Source organism: Pleurodeles waltl, chromosome 9, assembly GCF_031143425.1.
Source record: "Pleurodeles waltl isolate 20211129_DDA chromosome 9, aPleWal1.hap1.20221129, whole genome shotgun sequence".
Classification (NCBI taxonomy): domain Eukaryota; kingdom Metazoa; phylum Chordata; class Amphibia; order Caudata; family Salamandridae; genus Pleurodeles; species Pleurodeles waltl.
This window is the reverse complement of record NC_090448.1, coordinates 873,250,666-873,272,076: the sequence shown is the minus strand read 5'-3', so window position 1 is coordinate 873,272,076 and position 21,411 is coordinate 873,250,666. Positions and strand designations below refer to the sequence as shown.

Sequence of the window (21,411 nt, the reverse complement as noted above, 5' to 3'; positions counted from 1 at the left end):
CAATTAGACAGGATTGTTTGCACTGAAAACCTAATGTCCACCATATCCCACAAGGATTATTTAGGTCACACACACTCAGACCATAATCCAAATTATGTGCAGGTGATGGAGGAGATCCCTGTCTCAGCTGTCCCCACCTAGCGAATGCGCCCGGAGACATTGGAGGATCTGCCCTTTCGTGAATCGCTTGGCAGGGGTATTGAGACATATTTTGATAATAATGCCCAAACGGCCTCCGCGAGGTGCCTGGAATGGGATGCGTTTAAGGTGAAGCTTAGGGGCCACTGTATGGGAGTGCGGTGGAACATGCGCAGGATGATTGAGACCAGCCTGACGAGGATAGAGGAAATTTTGCTGGGACATGAGACACATGCCCTGCCTGATCTGGAGAGGCGCCGCGCCCTGGCAGACTGTCACCGGGAACGTGTATCTCTGTTAGAGCCCCTGCAATGCCTTAATTATACTGCCCACTCTGTTCGTGCACATGCTGCAGCGGACTGGTCGGGATGACTGCTGGCGTGGCTGATACGGCATGAGAGTACCATTACCCCATTAGTGGCGTTGTGCTAGGCGACAGGAGTCATGTTACATACCCAATGAGAAATACACAATGAGCTTACGCATTACTACACGCATTTATACCAGTCAATAGTGTCGGCTAGCACTGAGGAGTATGATACTTTCCTTACTCCATTACATCTGCCCCATCTCACGGACGGCCAGCAACTGGACTTAGAGGAGCTGCTAACATTATCTGAATTGCAGGAAAGTATATGCTTTTCAGCCACTGGCAAGAGCCCGGGCCCTGACGGACTCTCAACTGAGTTTTACAAGATTTATGTGCATTTGCTTGCCCCCGCCTCCTGAAAGTGTACGAGGAGGTGCTCACTGTGAATGAGCTCTCTGTTTCGCAGCGTGAGACGCTACTGATCTCTTTCTCAAAGCCTGGTCGCGATCCGACTCTACTGGGCTCGAATAGTCCACTGGCTATGCTTAACACAGACTATAAGGTACTGGCTAAGGTGCTTGCCGCACTTGTGACACCATTGGTCCCCCGGTTGGTCCACTCGGACCAAAATGAATTTGTACCCACTTGCAGCAAGTCCTTGAATATCCGGCACTTTTTCCGGTAATGCAGTACTCTACTTAGGCCTGGCCAGATGCTGGATGCCTGGTGTTGGACCTTGAAAAGGCCTTTGATTCATTGGAGTGGGCCTTTTTACTTAGGTCCTGACTCAATATGGTTTTGGCCCTGGTTTTCTGAGGTTAGTGAAGCTATTATATACTCAGCCGTTATTTAGAGTGCGTACTGGCTCTGATCCAATACTAATGATCAGAGGCACTCGGCAAGGCTGGCTGCCCCCTTTCCCCCTTACTGTTTTCACTAGCTATGGAGCCACTGGCAGCGAAGCTCCGCAGTCATGGGGCAAATTGGGGCAATCCCCTGGTTGACGGTCCGCACGTCATGTCCCTCTATGCAGATGATCTACTGATTTATTTTAGATCTATCTCAGGGGTGCCTGCTGAGGTAGCGGAAGTGCTGCAGCTTTTTTCCTCACTATCGGGCCTACGTGTTAAATGGGGTAAGTTGTGCCTGTTCCCATTTCATCCAGACTCGAGAGACCCAGCCCTGCACCTGTCTGGGACCCCTGTGCTGTGGCAACCCCGGTCCTTCAGATATCTTGGGGTTCAAGTATATCACTTAAATACTGACTTACATGATGGCAACATTAGAAATGCGGAAACCTCCATCTGTGCACAAATGACCTGCTGGCAGACGCTACCGTTGTCTGTGGCGGAACGAGTGGCCCTCCTGAAGATGGTAGTACTTCCCCGTCTTTTATATTACTTCTCCAACCTACCCTTTTATATACCAGCAAAGTTTTTCCAAGACTTGGAATCCAGGATAAGAGAGTTAATCTGGGGTGCTGGCCGCTGCAGGGCGGCATTGGTGAAACTATATGCACCACTGGACGGCGCGGCCTGGCTGTGCCTAATTTAGACCACAATTATTTGGCTGCACAATTACAATGGGCGACTTATTGACTTTCAGGTCACAATTTGTTGAACACGGCTACGACGAGTCCTCAGTGGACAATGGCTAGCATATCTAATTTATTCCACCCCAACACACGTACCAGGGTACCAAACTCTCTTCTTTTAGGGGTGGTGCACCGCTGCTGCTGAAGGAGGTTAAAGATTACACCCCTGATAACTCCTTATGCACCAGCGCTGCCTTTATTGGCCATCCCTAGGAATACCACTTTTACGTCAACTGCAGATCTAGAGACCTGGCATGCAGCTTTTATTCACTCACTGGGAGATTTATACATAGAGAGCACACTGATTCCCTTCGACACCCTGGTGGAAGAGACTGGGTTACCAACGGGTCAATTTTTACTGTATTATTCCTTGAAAACATCCTTGTCCCTACACGGGGAGATGTATCGGAGGAACTCCCAACCCACCCAATGGTCCAATACATGCAGGTTATGGGTCGTGGCACACACCTGGTTCACTGGCCAGCCAGCGCACTACAAATGTATACCACGCCTGCACATGCTGAGCTGTGCGCCCGCAGGGAAGACGACCTCACTAGACCCTTCACAGACAGGGAGTGGGGGATGGTGCAGGCAGGCCCACCCGGGCCCCACGGAATGCGCACTTCCGCCTGATCCAATTCTATGTATTCCACAGGGCGTACCTCACCCCTGAGAAGATTAATAGGTATTTTCACCGGACGGATGCGTCCTGGCCTTGGTGTGCGTTGGTTGCTGCTGATTTCCTGCACATGATGTGGTCTTGCCCCTCGTTGGGTGCCTACTGGCAATATGTGGTCACTTCCCTTTCTTCCTGCACGACACGCCCTGTCTTAAACAGCTGGGAGGCCTGCCTACTGGGATTATTCCCCAGCTCCAGGAGGCACATGGCCACTACACGTTTCCTGGACCTGGGATTGCTAACTGCAAAAAGCCTCCTCACCAGGAGGTGGAGGGCATCTGAACCTCTGCCTTCGAGGGCTTGACTGTGCTCTTTTCTGGTGTGGGCGCAGGCTGAGCGGGTGGCACTGCAGAGGGAGGATACACTGGGTTGGCGCAATTATCCTTTATCTGCTAGCTGGGACACCATGCTTACTGAACGGACCCACAATAATGCAATTTGCTAATGGTTAGAAATGGCAACAAAACTCGAATAAAAAGATTTATCAAAAAAATCTATAAAATACGATTTAAAAAAATGTATAAGACATTATAGAGATAGTTAGTGGAACCCCAAGTCCTCATTCGTTAAGGAATGACACACTAAAGAGCTGTAGAACATGACGGATACATTTTAAAGATTATTTTTAAATCAAAACCCTATTCGGGTGCATCCAATCTGAATCGTAACTACAATGAAGATAAATAAAATGTCAGCAGAGCAGTTTACTAAAAGCCTGGACAAGAGGAACAACTCCAACATGATTGCGGCTATACATTTATTGCAATTCTACCCTACTGTATTTTGTTACTTCTAGGTGCTAAGCTTATTCTTGCACATCATAAAATAAAACATATTTCGAGTTTCTCACATGATGCATATTTGCATACCAGTTCGAACAACAGGGGTCATGTTCTATGCAATAGAAAGGCCAGCTTTTCTTGTTGTACGAGGTCAGTTGCACTGATAAGTCAACGAGCGAAGTGCCTCCCTTCCCTGAAGCCTTCACTTGGAATCGGGGATATGATCCTGCACGGCCTGTCCCACTGTCACCCAGTACGAAAAGTCCCTTATAACCCTTCACTCTTTGTGCTCGACTTTTATAACATTATTTCATTAACAGAGTGGCCTGATGTCCTTTCACTTATTTTCATTCTGCAACACTGTGTTCTTCTGAACAACAACAATAAACAAGACATGTAATTGTCAACCTTTTAGAAGATTTTAGTAATTCACAACAAAACAATGTAAAACAGAGCAGTTGGTGTTTTGATTAAATGTGGCAAGTATGTTCACATGAGCGTGATTATATGTTTCAGAACATAATATAAACTAAATATTTATTCTTTCAATCACACGTATTCACTGTTGATTGATTGACACACGTAACTCAAGAAGCAAAATACCTAGAATAGAAAGGGCATAATATTTTCAACTGTGTGATGTCATAATTGTGTTATGCTTCTTTATGGGAAAGTAATGTAGGTTAGCCCAGTGGTGCAATGTGTTAAATTTATCACCAGCTCATTGCAAAAATCTGATAATGGGTCTGAATGAAACATTTGTACTTTTTACTAGTCCAAGTGTAGATGGCGTATTTAAAGCTGGATTCATTAGTATTTCAGTATCTAAAATTACTGGGATCTGCGCTGTGTTAAAACTATTTGAACGCCTCAAAAATTATTAATTAAGGTGCAGTTTCACGAACCTTCATCTTTGCTCACTGGAAGATTAATGTTTATTACACCATCATGTAACTGAATCAAAGAGTGCTACTCTTCACTACAGTTTCCTGATTAATATGAAATAATTTGGCAGACAGATTCCACTACCATTTTGATTTGTGTTGAAGAACGCTGAGCGCGTATCCTGTGGGAATGCAGAGTGATGCAGCCAAGGCCTCGCTGTGTGGGGTGGATTGCTTTTAGCAGACAGTGTAGCTAGCCAACTTCTCATGTTTGCTTAAAAATAAAGGAGTAGTTCCAAAATCAAGGAGTGTGGTGGTATACTGTGATTCCTGCATGAGGTAAGTCAGATAAGGTGAGGTACACCATGTCCGTCTTCTTTTTCAGTTAACTGTGAAGGTACATTCATGCTCCCCCAGGTTTTTTTTTGCTCGCCATCCTCGCTCCACCTGACTTAACGGTTAATCCCTTGCACTGCACACAGTGCAGGACACTCTACATGCTCTGTCACAGCAAGGAAGACAGACTGACAAACACCACCCTCCCTTCCTTGTAAAACAACTATAGGACGAGGTGCACAACTGTTTGCTCTTTCAATACAAGTCAGGCACAAACTAAAGTTACAAGACAACAATGGCCTTTTGCAATAGAAATTAAATGCAAGGTACTCAGCTATGTACCCATTAACACTAGAAATATGGAAACGATGTACACCTTGAGACATTATCCAGGTCTTTCTGATATTTGCTGAACAACTTCTGCACTTGAGGAGTACCTGAACTGTGCACCTTGTTTTGAACTTATCTAAAACAACATAATTCTGCACCATAGGAACAATGTACCCTGCAAAGGTCTACGTCATTGGTACACAAGTCACCCCACAGTATACACACACCAAAATCTCAAACGCTGGGCTTGCAAGCTTCAGCTGATCACTCGCGCAGTAACAGCCAAAGAAGGCAGCACGGCAACAAGAAAGGTGAGAACAACTGCACTTCAAACTAATAATCACCCATTCCCTTGAGATCTCTGTTGCACACAACGGTGTGTGGATATGCGCATGCACACTCATGCAGCGATCAGAACAAAGAGGACTGTTGCACTCCTAACATCTCACTAATGGGGTGAATACTTTCATAGAATCATACCTACTCTCGCAAGTTCACCACTCGGGCACAACTCCAGACCTCACTGTACATGAAAAAACACAGACCATACTTGGGCTCTGTCGCATCACCCTAACAAGATGCAGGTACCTCAAATATCATACTGTGAGCAAATTTCACAGTTGTCTTTCACATATATCTAGGGAGAAATGTAGTGCTGGGGAATTGCTAATCACATGACACACCAATTAACCCATGCAGCACGCACCTAAGCACGTTGTTTGTTACATTGTTGTTACACTAGGTCTACTTTTGCTATCACAATACCATAATCTAAAGGCACACACTTGTTAGGCACAAACAACAGTAGGTTACTGCATGCAGTCATCCCTATGACACCTGTTGTGGTCACTCCCATCCTTGTGATGAAAGTACTCACAAAAATAGAACCAAAGCCAAAGAAACCAAGAAGACATTGATAAATTACTACTGTTCCTGATTCTTCTTAGGCACCCGCTCAGAGTTAATGCTGGACCAACTCTACGTCATTAATCCATACCTGCACAAAATTCTGTATTCTCTGAGACGTAGAGGGCTGTTCACAAAGGTAACTTTACAAATGAGTATATACATGTGTAAAGTCACTCTTACACTTTTGTGTAACTTGATTACTTTTGGATAATCACCATTTACGAGTGTAAAGTTGCTCAAAAGTATAGAAAAAATTTCCCTACACCTGAAATAGGGGGTGGTGTTTAGATAAAATATCAAATGAAGCAATAATGTTTTGACTAGTAGTGACTTCACTACCTTATTTTACGTTAAGGGCATTTGGCAGAGTCCTCTATAATCGGGGCGGAAATCTCCCTTTGGTAAAGTATAGAGAAATTAAAAAAAGTTCCGGTACCGACACACCACTCCACCTGAGGAAATTGGCCCATGTCCTATTTGTCCCACCGGGCCTGCCCTTGGTGTCCAAATGGGAAATCCAGTGTACCGATTTGAGCCAGTCTGTTGCAGAGGAAGGCGATGGGTCCCTCCAATGCATACAGAGCCCGCTTCTGGCTAAAAGTACAAGGAAAAACAGCAGGCCCCTTTGTCCTCTACTTAGAAGGCTACATGAGACAATATCTACCCCCATCAGAATCAGCTCGAGGCTTAGTTTGATATCCATCCCCAGAATGCCCTTTACAATATTCTTGATGTCCTCCCAGAAACCTCTGATGCAAGGGCAAGTGAAGAAAAGATGTTCATTATTGGGTTTAAAAAAATGAAAACTCATCTTCTACATCTGGGAGTCGGATCCTGTACAAACTTTTCAATCTTTTGAGGGGTCCAGTATAGCCAGTTAATAGTAAAAAAAAAAGTGATTTCGCTTCAGATTGGCTGGCTTAACCGCAGAGTACAACAACTTCAAAGATGTTTTCCACATATAATTTAGATCTGTCACCTGAATGTTGTCTTCCCATACTGACAGTGGCGCTGACATTTTTCTATTGTCAGCCTCTAAAAACTTCCAGTACCCGATGGCAACCTCCTTACTTGTAGGCCTCACATCCTGTAGTGATGACTCAACCTCCCATGCATCTCCCTTCTCCTGGGAGACACTTGTGAGCCAGGAAGACAGCTGCAAATATTTGAACCTTGATAGGGATCCCCCAAGCTAAGCTTTTAATACTTCCCAGGGTAATAGTCCTCGTCCCGAGGACAGCTCCCCTCATGTAACTATTCCGGCCATCTTTAATGGAAGGCTCAGCTTGTCCAGCAAGAACTCAGGGGTGCCCAGGGAGTACCAGATAGGTGCAAAGTTTGAGTAAAAACCAATAGCCAGAATTTTCCTAACTCTGAACCATAAACTCAGTGCAGCCTTTAAGGTCTTGAACTGCGCTTTAAAAAAAAAAAACTTTCAGGGCACCAAACGTATACAGGAACCCTACGGTTCCAAACTCCCTAACCATCTCTGCTAAGATCACCCCCCACGTTGAGCCATCTGGAGTGCTCAAAAGTATCCTACCGTTTTTTAACTGAAAGGCCATGCAATACAGATTCAGGTCAGGCAGGGCTAGGCCCCGTCACAAGCCTGCATATCAGCTTTTTCCACGCTAGCCTTGCCTTGCCTGAAGCCCACATGAAGCTAGTTATTTCCCCCTGAATCTTGTCTATAGCTTATCTTGGGAATGTTAGCGGGATACAATTAAAAAGGTATGTCAGCTTGGGAAGAATCGACATTTTAATCAAATTCACTCGCCCATAGATTAAGGATAGATTCTTCCATCTGGCGAGTAAAACATCCACCTCCTTTGCCACCCTCCCTAAATTATACTGCGAAACTGCCTCCAGGGGGGTAACAGTGACAATAACCAGATACTTAAGCTCTAGCCATGCCTGCCCCAACCAGTCTGCTACAGTCCAACACATCACCTATGACTTGGAGTTATTTACTAAATATCCCAATAAGGCTCCAAATTCTTCTGCCAGCCTTTCCACCCTGGGGATAGTCCGGAAGGGCCCAATGTATTAATAACCAGATCATCTTCATATACCACAGTCTTCTTGCTATAATGCGGTGAGCAAAAGGGGATTACGTGGGCTTCCCTTCTAAGTTGCTGGGCAATGGCTCGATGTATATATAAAAAAAGAGTAGATATGGGTACACTCCTGCCATGTGCCTCTATGAATACCAAACTCCTAGTCAATGACCCATTGAGCAAAATTCTGACTGAAGAATTCTCATGCCGCCTCTGAAGGGGCAAAACCCTGTACTGCCAAGACCTCCCAAAGATAAACCCAACACACTCGGTCGAATACCTTGGCAGCATCTGTCGTGACCACTGCCAAGGGGGTCGCTTGAGCGGTGACTAAGTCAATAGATCCAATCAACTGCTGAGCAATCCCTAGACCCTGCTTTAGTCCTCTCAAAATCCCTCTACATTAGTTGTAAGCATTCCCCTTTTCCAGCCAGTCCCTCCAACATTTACTGTTAAAATGTGCGCCTACGTTTACAAAGATCTCAGCTCATACAGATGGGGGAGACGAAAGCGTAGACCTGCATATATACATTTATAAATAGCATTTTATTGTACAATTGGCAGGCCTACCAAACATACTACAAAATGCAGTTTGTGAATAGGGCCCTTAGTTCAAGTATCATTTGGTGGTGGCGCAAACCACCTCACACAGCTATCTTATCTCATCAGAATGTGAATGGAGATCTCCCTGCCTGGTGTCTGCTTCTAAATGAAACCTATCTCCTTAGATTATATCTCATTGTGGTGCACACACAACATACACGTTCTATTCCTTACGTATGATCTGCATGCTCCGTTTCTTTCCATTACTGGTAAACATGCACCCAGTGTTACTCTTAGAGCATACGGCCACATTTTCCTCTTCTTCAGGTCCCTGTGCTCAAAGTGTAGGTTTGACAAGCTCTGTTTAATGTTTACCTTAGTCGAGTGCATTGCCAGCCGGTGGAAGACAGAACTTCAAGCACCATGTGCATGATGATTCCTTGAGTCTGCTCATGGTGTTACAGCAAAATACCCACTTTCTATATGTACATCCGCAGAAGAGGCACTTTACTGGCTACTTCAAAGATCATTCAGCCAATTGCTTGTGACTGATGTCATTCAGATAGACATTCATGCCTGCACTGGGTCATGAATGGTGGACCTGTAAAGTGACCTTCTGACCTTCAGAAGAAAACTCACTCCAGTGTCAAAAAACACTCCTATGACATAAGAACTCCAAAACCCATATACTTAGTTAATTATGCTGAGGGCTCAGTCACCTGTGCTCTAGTAAAGAGCGAGACAGTTAATTTCTTCTAGTTGTCTCGATTCCTGGAAGGACCAAAAAGCATCATAACCTACGCAAATCAGAAGTTATTGCGTTTCAGGGACGGTTTTTGAGGCTGCCTGCATGACAAAGGTAGTATTGCCACAAGCAACCATGGCGAGGCACGCTGTTGCGTCCATGAGTCCTTGGGGTTGAATGTGGTGATATGAACATTATAGTTGCATGAAGAAGGCAACATAAACGGGTTAAAATTGTTAACTTTATTCTGCTTCAACAAAGTAAAGGGGTAAATACACACCTCACCATACATTCTCTGCTCAACCCCTTTTCTGGTACTAAACCAACGTTCAGTGGCTTGTGTTCCACACTGTGAAGACACTTCAAGCATCCCATCATTCTTTTCCAGGATAGGGATACACGATGACAATCACCAGATATGGACACTGAAAGCAAGAAATCCTAGGCAGTCAGCTAGGTTCACTTAGACACACATCTGCATACAAGTCTTACTAACTTTTTAGATTTATGGTTGGCTGGTAGTGGAAAATCTTGTGATATGTTGAAGAAGGGCTAAATCAAGAAAAGCGTCTGATTTTCTCCACCTGTTGAGGCCTGATCAGGGACCGCTCCTATATTGTTCTATTGTGAAAGATGAGCAAAGGGGGAAGCCTTTTGCCAACCGATTTGCTTTATTTCGGTTTTTGCAAGGCTAAGCAGTGCCCCAGAAAGACATTACTGTGAGGAGATTCTACTATAAGTGATTCTACCACACAATTGACTCCACCATACCAGTGGCCCTCTTCCCTCAGTGTCGCTATGAACTAAATATTTTATCACCCCAGTGGCCCTTTTTCATGACCTCCATCTCTCGGCTGATCCATAGAACAATGACACAGAAGGGACCCTACCTCCCAGCGAGTCTGCCACCTCCGTGGTCAGATCATGCTTGTGTTCCTGTCGCTCTGAAGGACATAAATACTGACTATGTTAGTACTTCCTCTGTATGCAAATATTACATACCCTGGGCACTGGGTTCTGTCCTCACTGTACTGTGCAGTCCATACCTATTATATTTTCGTTTTAACACGAGTATAAATATGGCATTTATTGTTACAATAATCATAAAAGCAAAAATACCTTCCATGTCAATACCAATTCTGCTTCAACACATTTGTGTATTTTTGAAGATCATGTCACAATGTTTTGTGGGGAATTCTCCCTTGCATGACATATCTTAATCAGAAAGGTTGGTATGATAGTGTACTTTGTGCTGTAGTACTAACCTGGACTCTTCTATCCGTGCAATCATTTAGGTTTCAATCAGGCCAATATTGTGATCCTCCACAAATCCCTGGCGGAGGACTTTGAAAAATTCTGCCATGCGAACAGTGGCCCATTGCCTTTGCTGTACCGAAGTGTCCCTGGGGAATGGAGGAGCCCACCACTGAGTAGCGACTCTGACATACGGTAAGCACTCTGTCTGCACCTTCTTTTAAGCTGCTCAATTTCGCTTCCTTGGAAGACTCAAGTCTACAAAAAGCTAGCTTGCTTGGGATACCAATGGTAAATGACAATTGTAGCAAACTGGGCTTCTTTGCAGATGCCCTACTTTTTGCCCCCATTTCAACTGCTAGATGCTGTTTTTTTGACCTGTCAGTGTACTGAGGTCTGCTAACCAGGCCCCCAGTATCAATGCTCTTTCCCTTAAAATGGTATGTTGAAATACATAGGCCAATTGGCAAGCACCTTACAACCCCTGTAAGTCCCCAGTAAATGGCATCCAGTGTACACAGGGCAAGGGTGGTAAAGGGGGTACCATGGCTGCAGCACTGATTGTGCCACCATGAGTACCCCAAGTAAAAGAGAGACTGCAGAGCTGCCTTGTCAGCCTGCACGAGCAGCCTGCTGCTCGAGTGAGACTTCGTCTACACCAGGTGCAGGCAGAGTCCCTGTTACTGCCTATGGACAGGTCAGTCACCCCTAAGGTAGGCCAGCTATAGCCCAGGGGGCAGGGGGCACTGTTCAAGAGTGAGGGAATAGGTGCAGGAGCACATATGCTTTGTGCTGGCATTTAAACTGCAATGCTGGCCCGAGTAACCAGTGGTCCATTGGATAACATGGGCTGGCATCTGACCATTGCTCAGATGCCCAGCTCTGCAATGGCCCAGCCAAATACCACTGTGTTTGGTATCAAACACTGTGCTTGTCAACCCTGAACATGATGCTTATGTTTAGGGTTAGAAAGCAGGTGCCCAGGTGGCACCCTTAGAGGGTTTGCAGCTTGAAGGAGGTGACTTTGACTGGAGCAGCAAAGCAGCTTTGGCACGACTACCCGGTGATTGACAGATAGGAGTTACCTCTGCTTACGGAGCCACCGGATATGGTGGTGAAGATCCAAGCATTAAACCCTGGTCCTGGTCCCCCAAAGACCTCTACATCCGAAGGGTAGAGTGTGAGTCCACCCCCAAGTCCAGTTTTGCACAGAGTGAAAAACACACCAGTCATTGCGAACCGTTAAGCACCAAGGAAAACGTAGTCACCCCTGCAAACGGACTCCCTGGGCAAGGTAACAAATGTTTGACTGTTGACTCTTGCTCTAGGTCCCGGCAGCATGTTAAGTTCCTGTGGGTTCACCTGAACTCACCCTAGAAGTGCCCAAGTGCACAGTGCTATTTTCCCCATTGACTTCAATGGAAGACCTTTAAATCTGCCAAGTACTGTATTTCCAAAGACTTAAAAATTCACTACTCCGATTGTACAAAAACTATAAAGTTCGTTTTGGTGTCTAAATTAAAATTAAAATCTAATCTATGTTTCTAAATTGGTGTCAGGTTTCTGTCGAGTCATGTCATTTACTTATCGTCCATGTTGATAATGGAAATACTTTACACATATTCCTCTAAGTAGCCTGGCTGCTCTTTGCCACGCTACCAGGACTGAGCTAGGGTTTGCTGAGTGAATCCGAGGTCCACTACCGGGTAATGTATTGGTATTCCATGTGAAGACTACCCATTTATACCACATAATACCTTCACCTTACTACAACAGTGAAGACCACAGACATTACCTAGTAACCACTGACTGTCTAAGCACCCAGCCAAAATGGGTTATATTGGTGGACTGGCTGTGTGGATAAGATTCCTGACTTCCGATGATAAAGTCTAGTACTTTTGTATTCAGAGGTTAGTTAAACTATGGGTGAAAGACCGTGGAGGAGCTAGAGCATGTGCCTTGACTGTACAGGAGATGACAAATGTGAGTAATTCTAGAAACCTTAAACCTGCTGTTATTCATAAAGGTGAGCTCCGAACAAGAGTGCTAGACATGCAGGCCTGATAAGCAGCCCCAGAGGCTAAGACTAGGGGTCTCATTACAAGTCCCCTTATTGCAGGATCCCTCCACATGTACAGCCTTTGCCTTTACCCTGTGCCTCATTCACCTCACAGTTGGTAGAGATTAAGCATCTAGAGATTTAAATTTTAGGAAAAAAGCACAGCAAGAAAAAGAAAGGCTAGTAAACGTGAGAGAAAAACCAAGGAGTTCAGTTCAGCAACTTAATCATGACAAGCATCAGAAGAGAAATCAGAGAGAGAGAGAGCGAGAGCAGAGAAGAAGAATTATAATAATAATCCATGACGACCAGTCAGGCCTCCTACTTGTGAAACAATCTTTCTTGAGCATCTGAGATAGGATTTGGTTGGTTTGACATTCAGAGCTGTCATCGTCTGGCAAACAGAGTAAATCAGAAGGGTCAGAGCTCACAGCTGAACCAGCTGGGTAGAGTAGTCCACAAGAGAACATCAGAAATATCCTCAGAGGAGCCACAACTTGGATATTCGTAAATTAACAAATTGCTGTGCACAATTTGAGACAAACCCCACAAATAATAAACATACATTATTTTAAAATGACATAGATTATATGAGCCCCTTGCCAAATCTCATAGATTTGACCAAGCAAGAAGTTAGCACAGGCTGTTTTCTTTCATCTGGGCATGGACATGGTGCAATGTAGCCATGTACTGGATGGTGGTAATGACTCAGGTATTACACACTGTCAGTTATGAAGTTCCATCCATTGATGTTGTTGCAGTGCTGAGTTGTATGGCAAATATGCCATTACAAAACGGCAGCTTTGGGCAATACTACTGTTATTGTTTAAAAGGGAGATAGCCCTACGTTGGACGAGGGGCCCTCTACCTATGCAAAAAAGCTGGCTCAGACATGCTGCTGTCTGTAACACTGAATCAGAATTATTTGGAACATGCAACCCATACAGTCTAGACCCAGAGACATATATATGGGCTCCACTGAGAACTTATCCAATGCAATTACAGAATGATGAGTCTGATGCTCGCACAATATCTTGCTCTGATTATGATGCATGATGTACCCTTCACACTAACGCTGTAGTGTTTGATGGACTGTCTGCTCTGCTCTGGTGGATTTGATGGAAATGTGTTCGTTAGACTGAACGTGGAAGATGATGTTTACATTTTGCTGATGTGCTTTGTTGATGATCTACTCTGTTCTGCCTGTGACCGAGTCCAAGTTATGCATTGTATGCTCTTTACGTATTTTACAGAACAATACAAATATATAGCCACAGCAGTTCCCGGACGTCCCGTCTGTAGATAACTCCTGGATAATGGGCTCTTTAGCTAGACGTTTGCAGGGGGTGAGAATGCACAGACCAGGACCAGGCACAGATGCTTTAATTATAGGCCAATGGCCACATAGAATTAATTTACCAAGTTCTGCAAGTTCTGACATTACCAACGGCACAGCTAAATATCCAACCTGCTTTTCCATATTGAAGACATCTGGCCGGTATTCCGAAGAAAGAATTATAGGTTTGTGTAGACAGATCACGTGGTTCATTCAAGAGTATCACCTAAAACTGAGCATTTTATGCAGAGAGAATGTGTGGATATGTGGATAGTTATAGCTCTCTGGGATTCCTGAGCGTTCATGGCCGTGACCAGCCCACTGCAGAGATGCAGCCGCGCATAGGAGAATGAGTGGTGATGCTTAAGGAATGCTCTCAACATGCACTGCTTACTGGAAAACAGCCTCTTTAAGTAGCAGACAGACTGCTCAGCTGGTAGAAGGTCAGGATGAGGAGACCTCTAAGACAGAACTTGAATAGAGAGCAGTCAGTGGAGCTTTAACAACTTTGGATGGTGAAGCTAACACTCCACTGAGGAGCATGAAGTGTGCTGTGAAGCACCCCATGAAGAGGATGTACATCATCCTGTCCTTTTCACTTTGTTCCACAGAAATAATTGAAATTCAGCCTATAGTTGAACCTTTCTGGCTATTAAACTAATGCCCCTCTCACTTTATTGAAGCAGGGTTTGGCAGGCAATCTGAGATTCCCTACCTATGACAACCTTCGGGAAGCCGGGAGTGCCTGAAGAAGTAGTATGAGTAGAGAGCACGGCTTACTTGTGACAAGAAGCATCAGAAGCTTCCTGACCCTCAAGCCGACGAGCCACTGATCCTAAAAGGATCAGCTACTTTGGAGACATTCAAGCCATGTGAATTACCCCAGGTTTATAGTAGGAGAGTAGAAAAAGTTGTGGCCTCTGACCAGGATGAGAAGGACGGCGCACCCTTCCATGGTCTGTTGCAGGGACAGGGAAGGGAGGGTGCAAAGGACTCAAGTATTGCCTCTCCTAATCCGACACGTCTTCAACGGGAAGAGAAGAGAGGAGTGCAGAGGTGCTTAGCCCATCTCTTCTCAATGACACTTGAACTGACTCTGATCTGCACCTGTGAAAATCATACTGAACACCTCTTGTAAAGGTCAGGGCAAGGTACAGAGCTGCGGCAAGGCCGAAGTGAACAAAACACTAGACCTGAGAGTCACTGAGAGTAGCCAGAAACATTTGGGCTAGTCTGGTGGTACCATCCTAGCTCTGAGGCAAATATCGTTGGACTTGCTCCTCTGTGTGGTCTATTGAGGTCTCAGTGAAGTGATCAAGATTGAAGATTATCTGATTATTAGAGTTCACTAGCTTGTGGAAAGAATAGAAGAAACTCAAACCTCTTGTCAGTGTAGTACTTGTATTCCTGACTATAGTCGTCCTTTAACAGTGCTCAGCTGCATCAGACAATGGAGCTGAAACTGTGCTGGCCTAGATTAGCGAGTATGTAATACACAGAATCATTTGTCACACTTCATCTTTTACCCAAAGGACACAACTGGGCACTGCTTGAGAAAGTTGTTTCGTGTTTGTTTGGGCATTGAGATTCAGGTCCAAGCATCTGAGACCTTCATAAGCATCCAGGCGCATCACAAGTGACTCATGGCTATGAAGGTTGAAAGTCCTCAGCTTCTGCAGTTGGCCATTTGCCTGTTGGATGTTTATCATCAGAATGTGATTAACTTGGATTTGTACTAATAGATGCATGCGTTCAAAAGGGGGCATGTTTTAAAATCTTCATTAATTTGAGCAGGCCTTAGCAGTGTTGGAAAGTGACAAGAATTTGTATCCACTACAAAAGGGGGAATCACAATTCTTGCCAGAAATCTAAAATCAGTAATGAGTCATTTTATAACACACATTCATCACAACGACAAGATTATTTTTCAAATACTGGAAGCAGTACAATGCCTCCAGTGGGAGAAAAATTGAAAAGAACGTTATCACAAAGGAAATGTCGTTAGGTAAATTAGTTCAGTAGGATACTTTGAGTAGGACTTGATCAATCAATCAGGGAATTTGTAAAGCGAACTACTCACCTGTGAGGGTCTCAAGGTGCTGAGGAGGAGGGGGGGGGGAGATGCTGCTACTGCTCGAACAGCCAGGTCTTGAGAAGTTTCCTGAAGGTAAGGAGGTCTTTGGTCTGGCACAGGTGGGTGGGAAAAGTGTTCCACGTTTTGGCGGCGAGGTGTGAAAATTATCTACCGCCGGTTGTAGTTCTGCGGATGCGTGGGACGGTTGCGAGGGCGAGGTCAACGGAGCAAAGATGCTGTGTCGGGGTGTAGAAGGAGAGTCGTTTGTTGAGGTATTCTGGTCCGGTGTTGTGCAGTACTTTGTGAGCGTGGGTGAGGAGTTTGAAGGTGATTCTCCTGTTGACTGGGAGCCAGTGCAGGCCTTTCAGGTGGTCTGTGATGTGGCAATGGTGGGGGATGTCCAGGATGAGGTGTGCACAGGCGTTCTGGATGCATTGCAGCCTCTTCTGGAGTTTGCCCACGGTTCCTGCATAGAGGGCATTGCCATAGTCCAGTTTGCTGCTTACGAGGGCGTGGGTGATTGTTCTTCTGGTTTCAGTGGGTATCCATTTGTAGATCTTTCGGAGCATGCAGAGGGTGTTGAAGCAGGAAGAGGAGATGGCGTTGACTTGCTGGGTCATGGATAGTGAGGGGTCCAAGATGAATCCTAGGTTGCGTGCGTGGCCGGTGGGAGAGCGGTTCTGAGAGTGGCAGGCCACCAGGAGTCATTCCATGCGGAGGGGGTGGAGCCGAAGATAAGGACTTCCGTCTTGTCGGAATTGAGTTTGAGGCAGCTGCTCTTCATCCATTCAGCGATGATCTTCATTCCTTCGTGGAGGTAGGTTTTGGCGGAGTCCTTGGTGAGGGAGAGGATCAGCTGGGTGTCGTTGGCATATGAGATGATGTTGAGGTTGTGGGATCGGGCTATGTTAGCGGGCGGGCCATGTAGACGTTGAAGAGGGTCAGGCTGAGGGACGAACCCTGGGGCACGCCGCAGATGATTTTGGTGGCCTCCGAGCGGAATGGGGGAGGCGGACTCTGGGTTCTTCCAGTGAGAAAGGAAGTAAACCCAGTCCAGTGCTCTGTTGTGGATTCCAGCTTGATGAAATTCGGGGTCTTTAATGTTTTTCCTGAAGATTAAAAAAAGCATGTCTCACTGGCGAACTCTTTCCTTCATATTTATTGTAGTTAAAAATACAGAGTTGAGGACAGCCAAGTTTTCCAAATGAGAGGAAGGTTGCGTCAACCAAATGGTAAATTCAAAATGGCATCTTTTCATAACTGTTTGGTGTCTGCTGTGCGCACACAGGATTCCTTGGTCAATATGGAGTTCTAGAAGGCATGAACTGAGGTGTATGCTTATGGGAGTGATTATGTATGACATATGGGGGTATTAGAAGGATAACTGAACCTTTTTTACGATTTTTAGCTCCAGGTTTTGACAGCCCAGCTGTCACAGACCTGTTGCTAACAATATACATTGACTGGGCTTTGGGTCCAACGTTTGGCTGTCTTCAGTTTTTTTTCCCATTGGCTTGAGACTGTCAATTGTGTCTTCGTTTGAACTAGTGATACATTCATCTCTCGCCTGCTGCTATTGGTTGTTTAGTTATACCCTCCCCCTTCAACGCCAGTGCTTGCTTTAAAAGACATGAGGGGCTTCTGTATAGCTGTAGTCCTTTCTGTGAGCTCTGATTGTCTCCTCCTCGTTTTCCTCACTGATATCCTAACACTGTATGCATTAACATCATATACATAGACCTGTTGCTTTTGCCAGTGCATGGTTCCGATGCGTTAATACTTACGTTTTGACGTTATTCTAACAGTGTAAACTAAGCAACTTGTGGTCCAAACCATGTCCAGTAGCCGATGAAGAAGGGATGATCATCATGAAATATATTGGATGAAGAAAATGTTGACATAGAGCCTAATTCGTTGAAATGGACGAGGATGTTACTTTGAAGACCTTAGGATACATTTGGATTCGAATTTTTGAAGACATTTCTAACTAAACAGCAAATGATGAATTATACCCTCTCGTATGGAAATGTCATGTGTTACAGATGTCCCCCAAGGGACAGTCATTGATCTGATGTGCTCTGGGTAGCCACCATAAGCCAGTCAATGCCCTGATGTTCATCAGATCACACATGCCAGAATGCAAGCCAGCGTCATCAGGTGACAGCAAACCCCGAGCTCCCAATCAATGCTTTGTAAAAAAACATAAGTGCCAAACCCCCTGTCAGGAGGCTACTTCCGCATGCACCGCCCATTACCGCAATCAGCTCTGCCAATTACGGTAAAAACACAACTACTAACCCTCACTCTTGTACAAGTGTGACAATACTGACTATTTCAATGTCCATTGAATTAATGAACCACTATTGTTGTGTTCGCTCTAAATTAGACAAACAGCACCACCATGTGGCAGATTGACATAAGTGCCGGTGTTGACAATTAAGTGCCTTTGCCGAGCACCAGAAACCTTCGGCTCAAATTAGGCACTAGGTCCAATCATAGAACACGCAGATACATAAATCCACACAGACGTCCATTAACGCTCATAAACCCTCTGTTGATCAGTTGAACTCACACCAGTGAATCCACTAATGCAACCGCTACAACACTGTGCAGCAACATTATGTAACCTTTAAGTTCGCTTGTCCAACTCTTAACAGTAACACTAGCAGCATCCATACCGTATCCACGTGTGATTCCTAAGTAGAAAAACGGTTGAATATGCAGAAGTGCAGGTCGAGCTTGAGGTACATTCACGCAACGCGATTTTTCTAGAATCATCATTATTTTTGGCATGTGTTGAAGCTGAGATTAGAACTTGGGTGCCATTCTCAGTAACTGATCCACTAGATCAGTACTTGGATTTGGGATGTAATGCCATGGACGCCATCCCGGCAGTATTCATCTCCAGCCAGTGGCCAAAGAGCTTGGACGGCGGCAGCAGTGTCCATGAGGGGTATCTGCATAATCACGGAGAGAAGCACAGGCAGTTAAGGGAGCAATGGACAAGTAGGGTCGGGGTCTGCAGCCCTGCAGTGCTGTATCCAGAGGGTTATGGGGGACTCTCCAGCTCACCTTTGCACATAGTCTGTTCGGAGAGGCTTTGCTACCTTGCACGGGTGCTGGGTGACCGTAAGGCCAGGGCCAGACCCCCCTCCTTGGAAAGATAATGGTTGTCTCCATTTACACCAGTGCTGGAATTGAGACGGGACACCCCTGGATGCGGTTCCGACAGTAATATCTGGCCGTAACGGCGATCCAGGCAAGGGTTCCGTACACCCAAGAGCATCTCACATGGTAGAGTTGCGGGACATGTGGTAATGTAGTCGGCGTTGGAGTTCGTTAATTAGTGCTTAATTTAAGCAGGTGGTTTCCGGTGTGGGGCACCGGCACTTACTTTTGAGGGCCAGCACTTATTTTTCTGCCTCAAGCGTTTACTGCAAGCAAAAGACACATGAGACAGGTGGATGAAGAGACGACATTTGCAATGCAATGGGTCTCGAGTTTGCTCGAGTTAGAGCGGTTAACACTGTAAATTCCTCCTTGCTGCATAAATTGAAAATGAAAAGTAAAACAGTTGACATAAGCGAGCCGATTCAAAGCACCACTGCTGCCATGAGCACGAGTGGGAAGGAGAGACACAAAAGGAAAAAGAAGTTTGTCGGCAGTCAAACGTGTAGTGTCCTGCTGGACACGTCTTGTGTTTATACCAGCCATTCGGCTGAGGGCTGGTCTTACATACACACCCCACACCCACCCACCACAGGCGTCACCAGTCAGGTGACCCTGCCAATAAAAAGGGCTGGGCGCACGTGCCCATGGCCAGTTCTAATGACCATGCTACTGTGTCTGCGTCTCCGTATTTGGTAGCATGAGGGCCTAGGGCCCCCAACACAACAATGGCGACGAGTGGGTCTTATCCCACGTGGCCGCAAGTCACAACTTCAATGTTGTGCTAGGAGGGAGAGGAAGGCCATCGCAGTCCCAGCCCTGCTGGTGCATGGGGAAGTGGTAGGTGCTGGCGAACCACCATAGGCCACAGAGCGGCCCGCAGCACTGCCAATATGGGCATCACCGCAAGATGAGAGAGGGACATGCCAGGTGTCAACAAAAGACACCCAGAAGTAAAAGAGACTATGTCACAGGTGTGCAGAGTGCTGCACCAGAGAACGTGACGACACAGGCAGAAGCCAGAGAAGTTGGAGAGAGTACCCAAGAGCGTGACACAATGCACAGGACAAGAAGCCATGCCAGCTGGCCACAGAGCAACATAAGATGGCCACTGTTGGCCGTTCAGTGAGCAGGTCACCAGAACTGACCGACCCTGCCAAGCAGATGGAGGCAGGAGTGAGCGCCGCAACAGCGCAGCCTCGAGGCGCAAGAGTGGCGCCCTCGAGTGACGAGATGGAGGAAGAGAACGGTGACCCTCCTGCCAAGGAGCGGTCCACCAAGAGGATCCGGGAATGGACCAGACCTGCAAGAGGTCATATGGGTGAGTGGATCAAGTCCTACCCGCAGGACCCAGTCTGCGAGAGGCTGCGACCAAGCAAGATGCACCGGCTGAGGTGCAGTGATAGGTCCATGTGACGCAGCATGTGACCTGTGGCACAATGCCACATCGAGTACGAAGAGGAAGAATGCACCGACAGAGGTGCAGTGGAAGGTCCATGTGACGCAACATGCGACCTGTGGCACAATGCCACACCAAGGAGGAAAAGGAGAAGAGTGCGTGGCACGATGCCACAACAAGAAATGACTAGAAGAAGAGAGGAGTGTGACAGACCGGTCCCACCACAGATCGACTCCATCACAGGTATGCAAGCGGAAGGAAGTAGAGTGACACAACTGAGGACTCGTGCCAGCAGATGAGAAGGTATCCATCAGCCCAAGCCAGCCACTGGGGTGAGCAGATGTCACTGAAGACAGCTACGCGGGTGGACCCCCACGCTTCTCAGTACGACCGTCCTGCCACTTGTCACCGGCTGCTTGGCTGCAATGGCATCCCTGTCGCGAACTGCAGAGGCCACGCAAGACCCCGCCAGTGGCAATGACGTCCATCAAGTGATCCGTCCACTGACGAAGACGCCGCCACCTGTTTGATCTGCAGAAGGATAAAAATGGATCATCATCATGATGAGGTGCATCGCCCAACCACCGAAGGAGCACAGCACCACCTGAGTGGAGCTAGAGTCAGCAACAAGAACCGACGCTGACCAGGCATATCTGGTAACGTGGAAACTTACCACCTGAACAACTGCCATGAGCCCCGTGAACCCGACCCCTGCCGGTGAGAGCAGACCAGACCATTTGGACCATCCACCCTTGGGGTTGCACAAGACTTGGACGTGGCCCTGTTGGGAGTTCAGAGCAACTCCTTTGGCGCG

The 21,411-nt window shown here is 46.2% G+C and overlaps 1 protein-coding gene across 5 annotated transcripts in view; it reads left to right on the top strand.

Annotated features, from left to right (window-relative positions):
- Positions 1-21,411, top strand: part of DGLUCY (D-glutamate cyclase) — a 396,105-nt gene that overhangs the window by 247,407 nt on the left and 127,287 nt on the right. For all 5 annotated transcript variants that reach the window (XM_069208180.1, XM_069208181.1, XM_069208179.1 and 2 more), the window contains one exon: positions 10,603-10,756. In XM_069208180.1, coding sequence (XP_069064281.1) covers positions 10,603-10,756 — 154 coding nt within the window. The remainder of the gene's footprint in view (positions 1-10,602; positions 10,757-21,411) is intronic.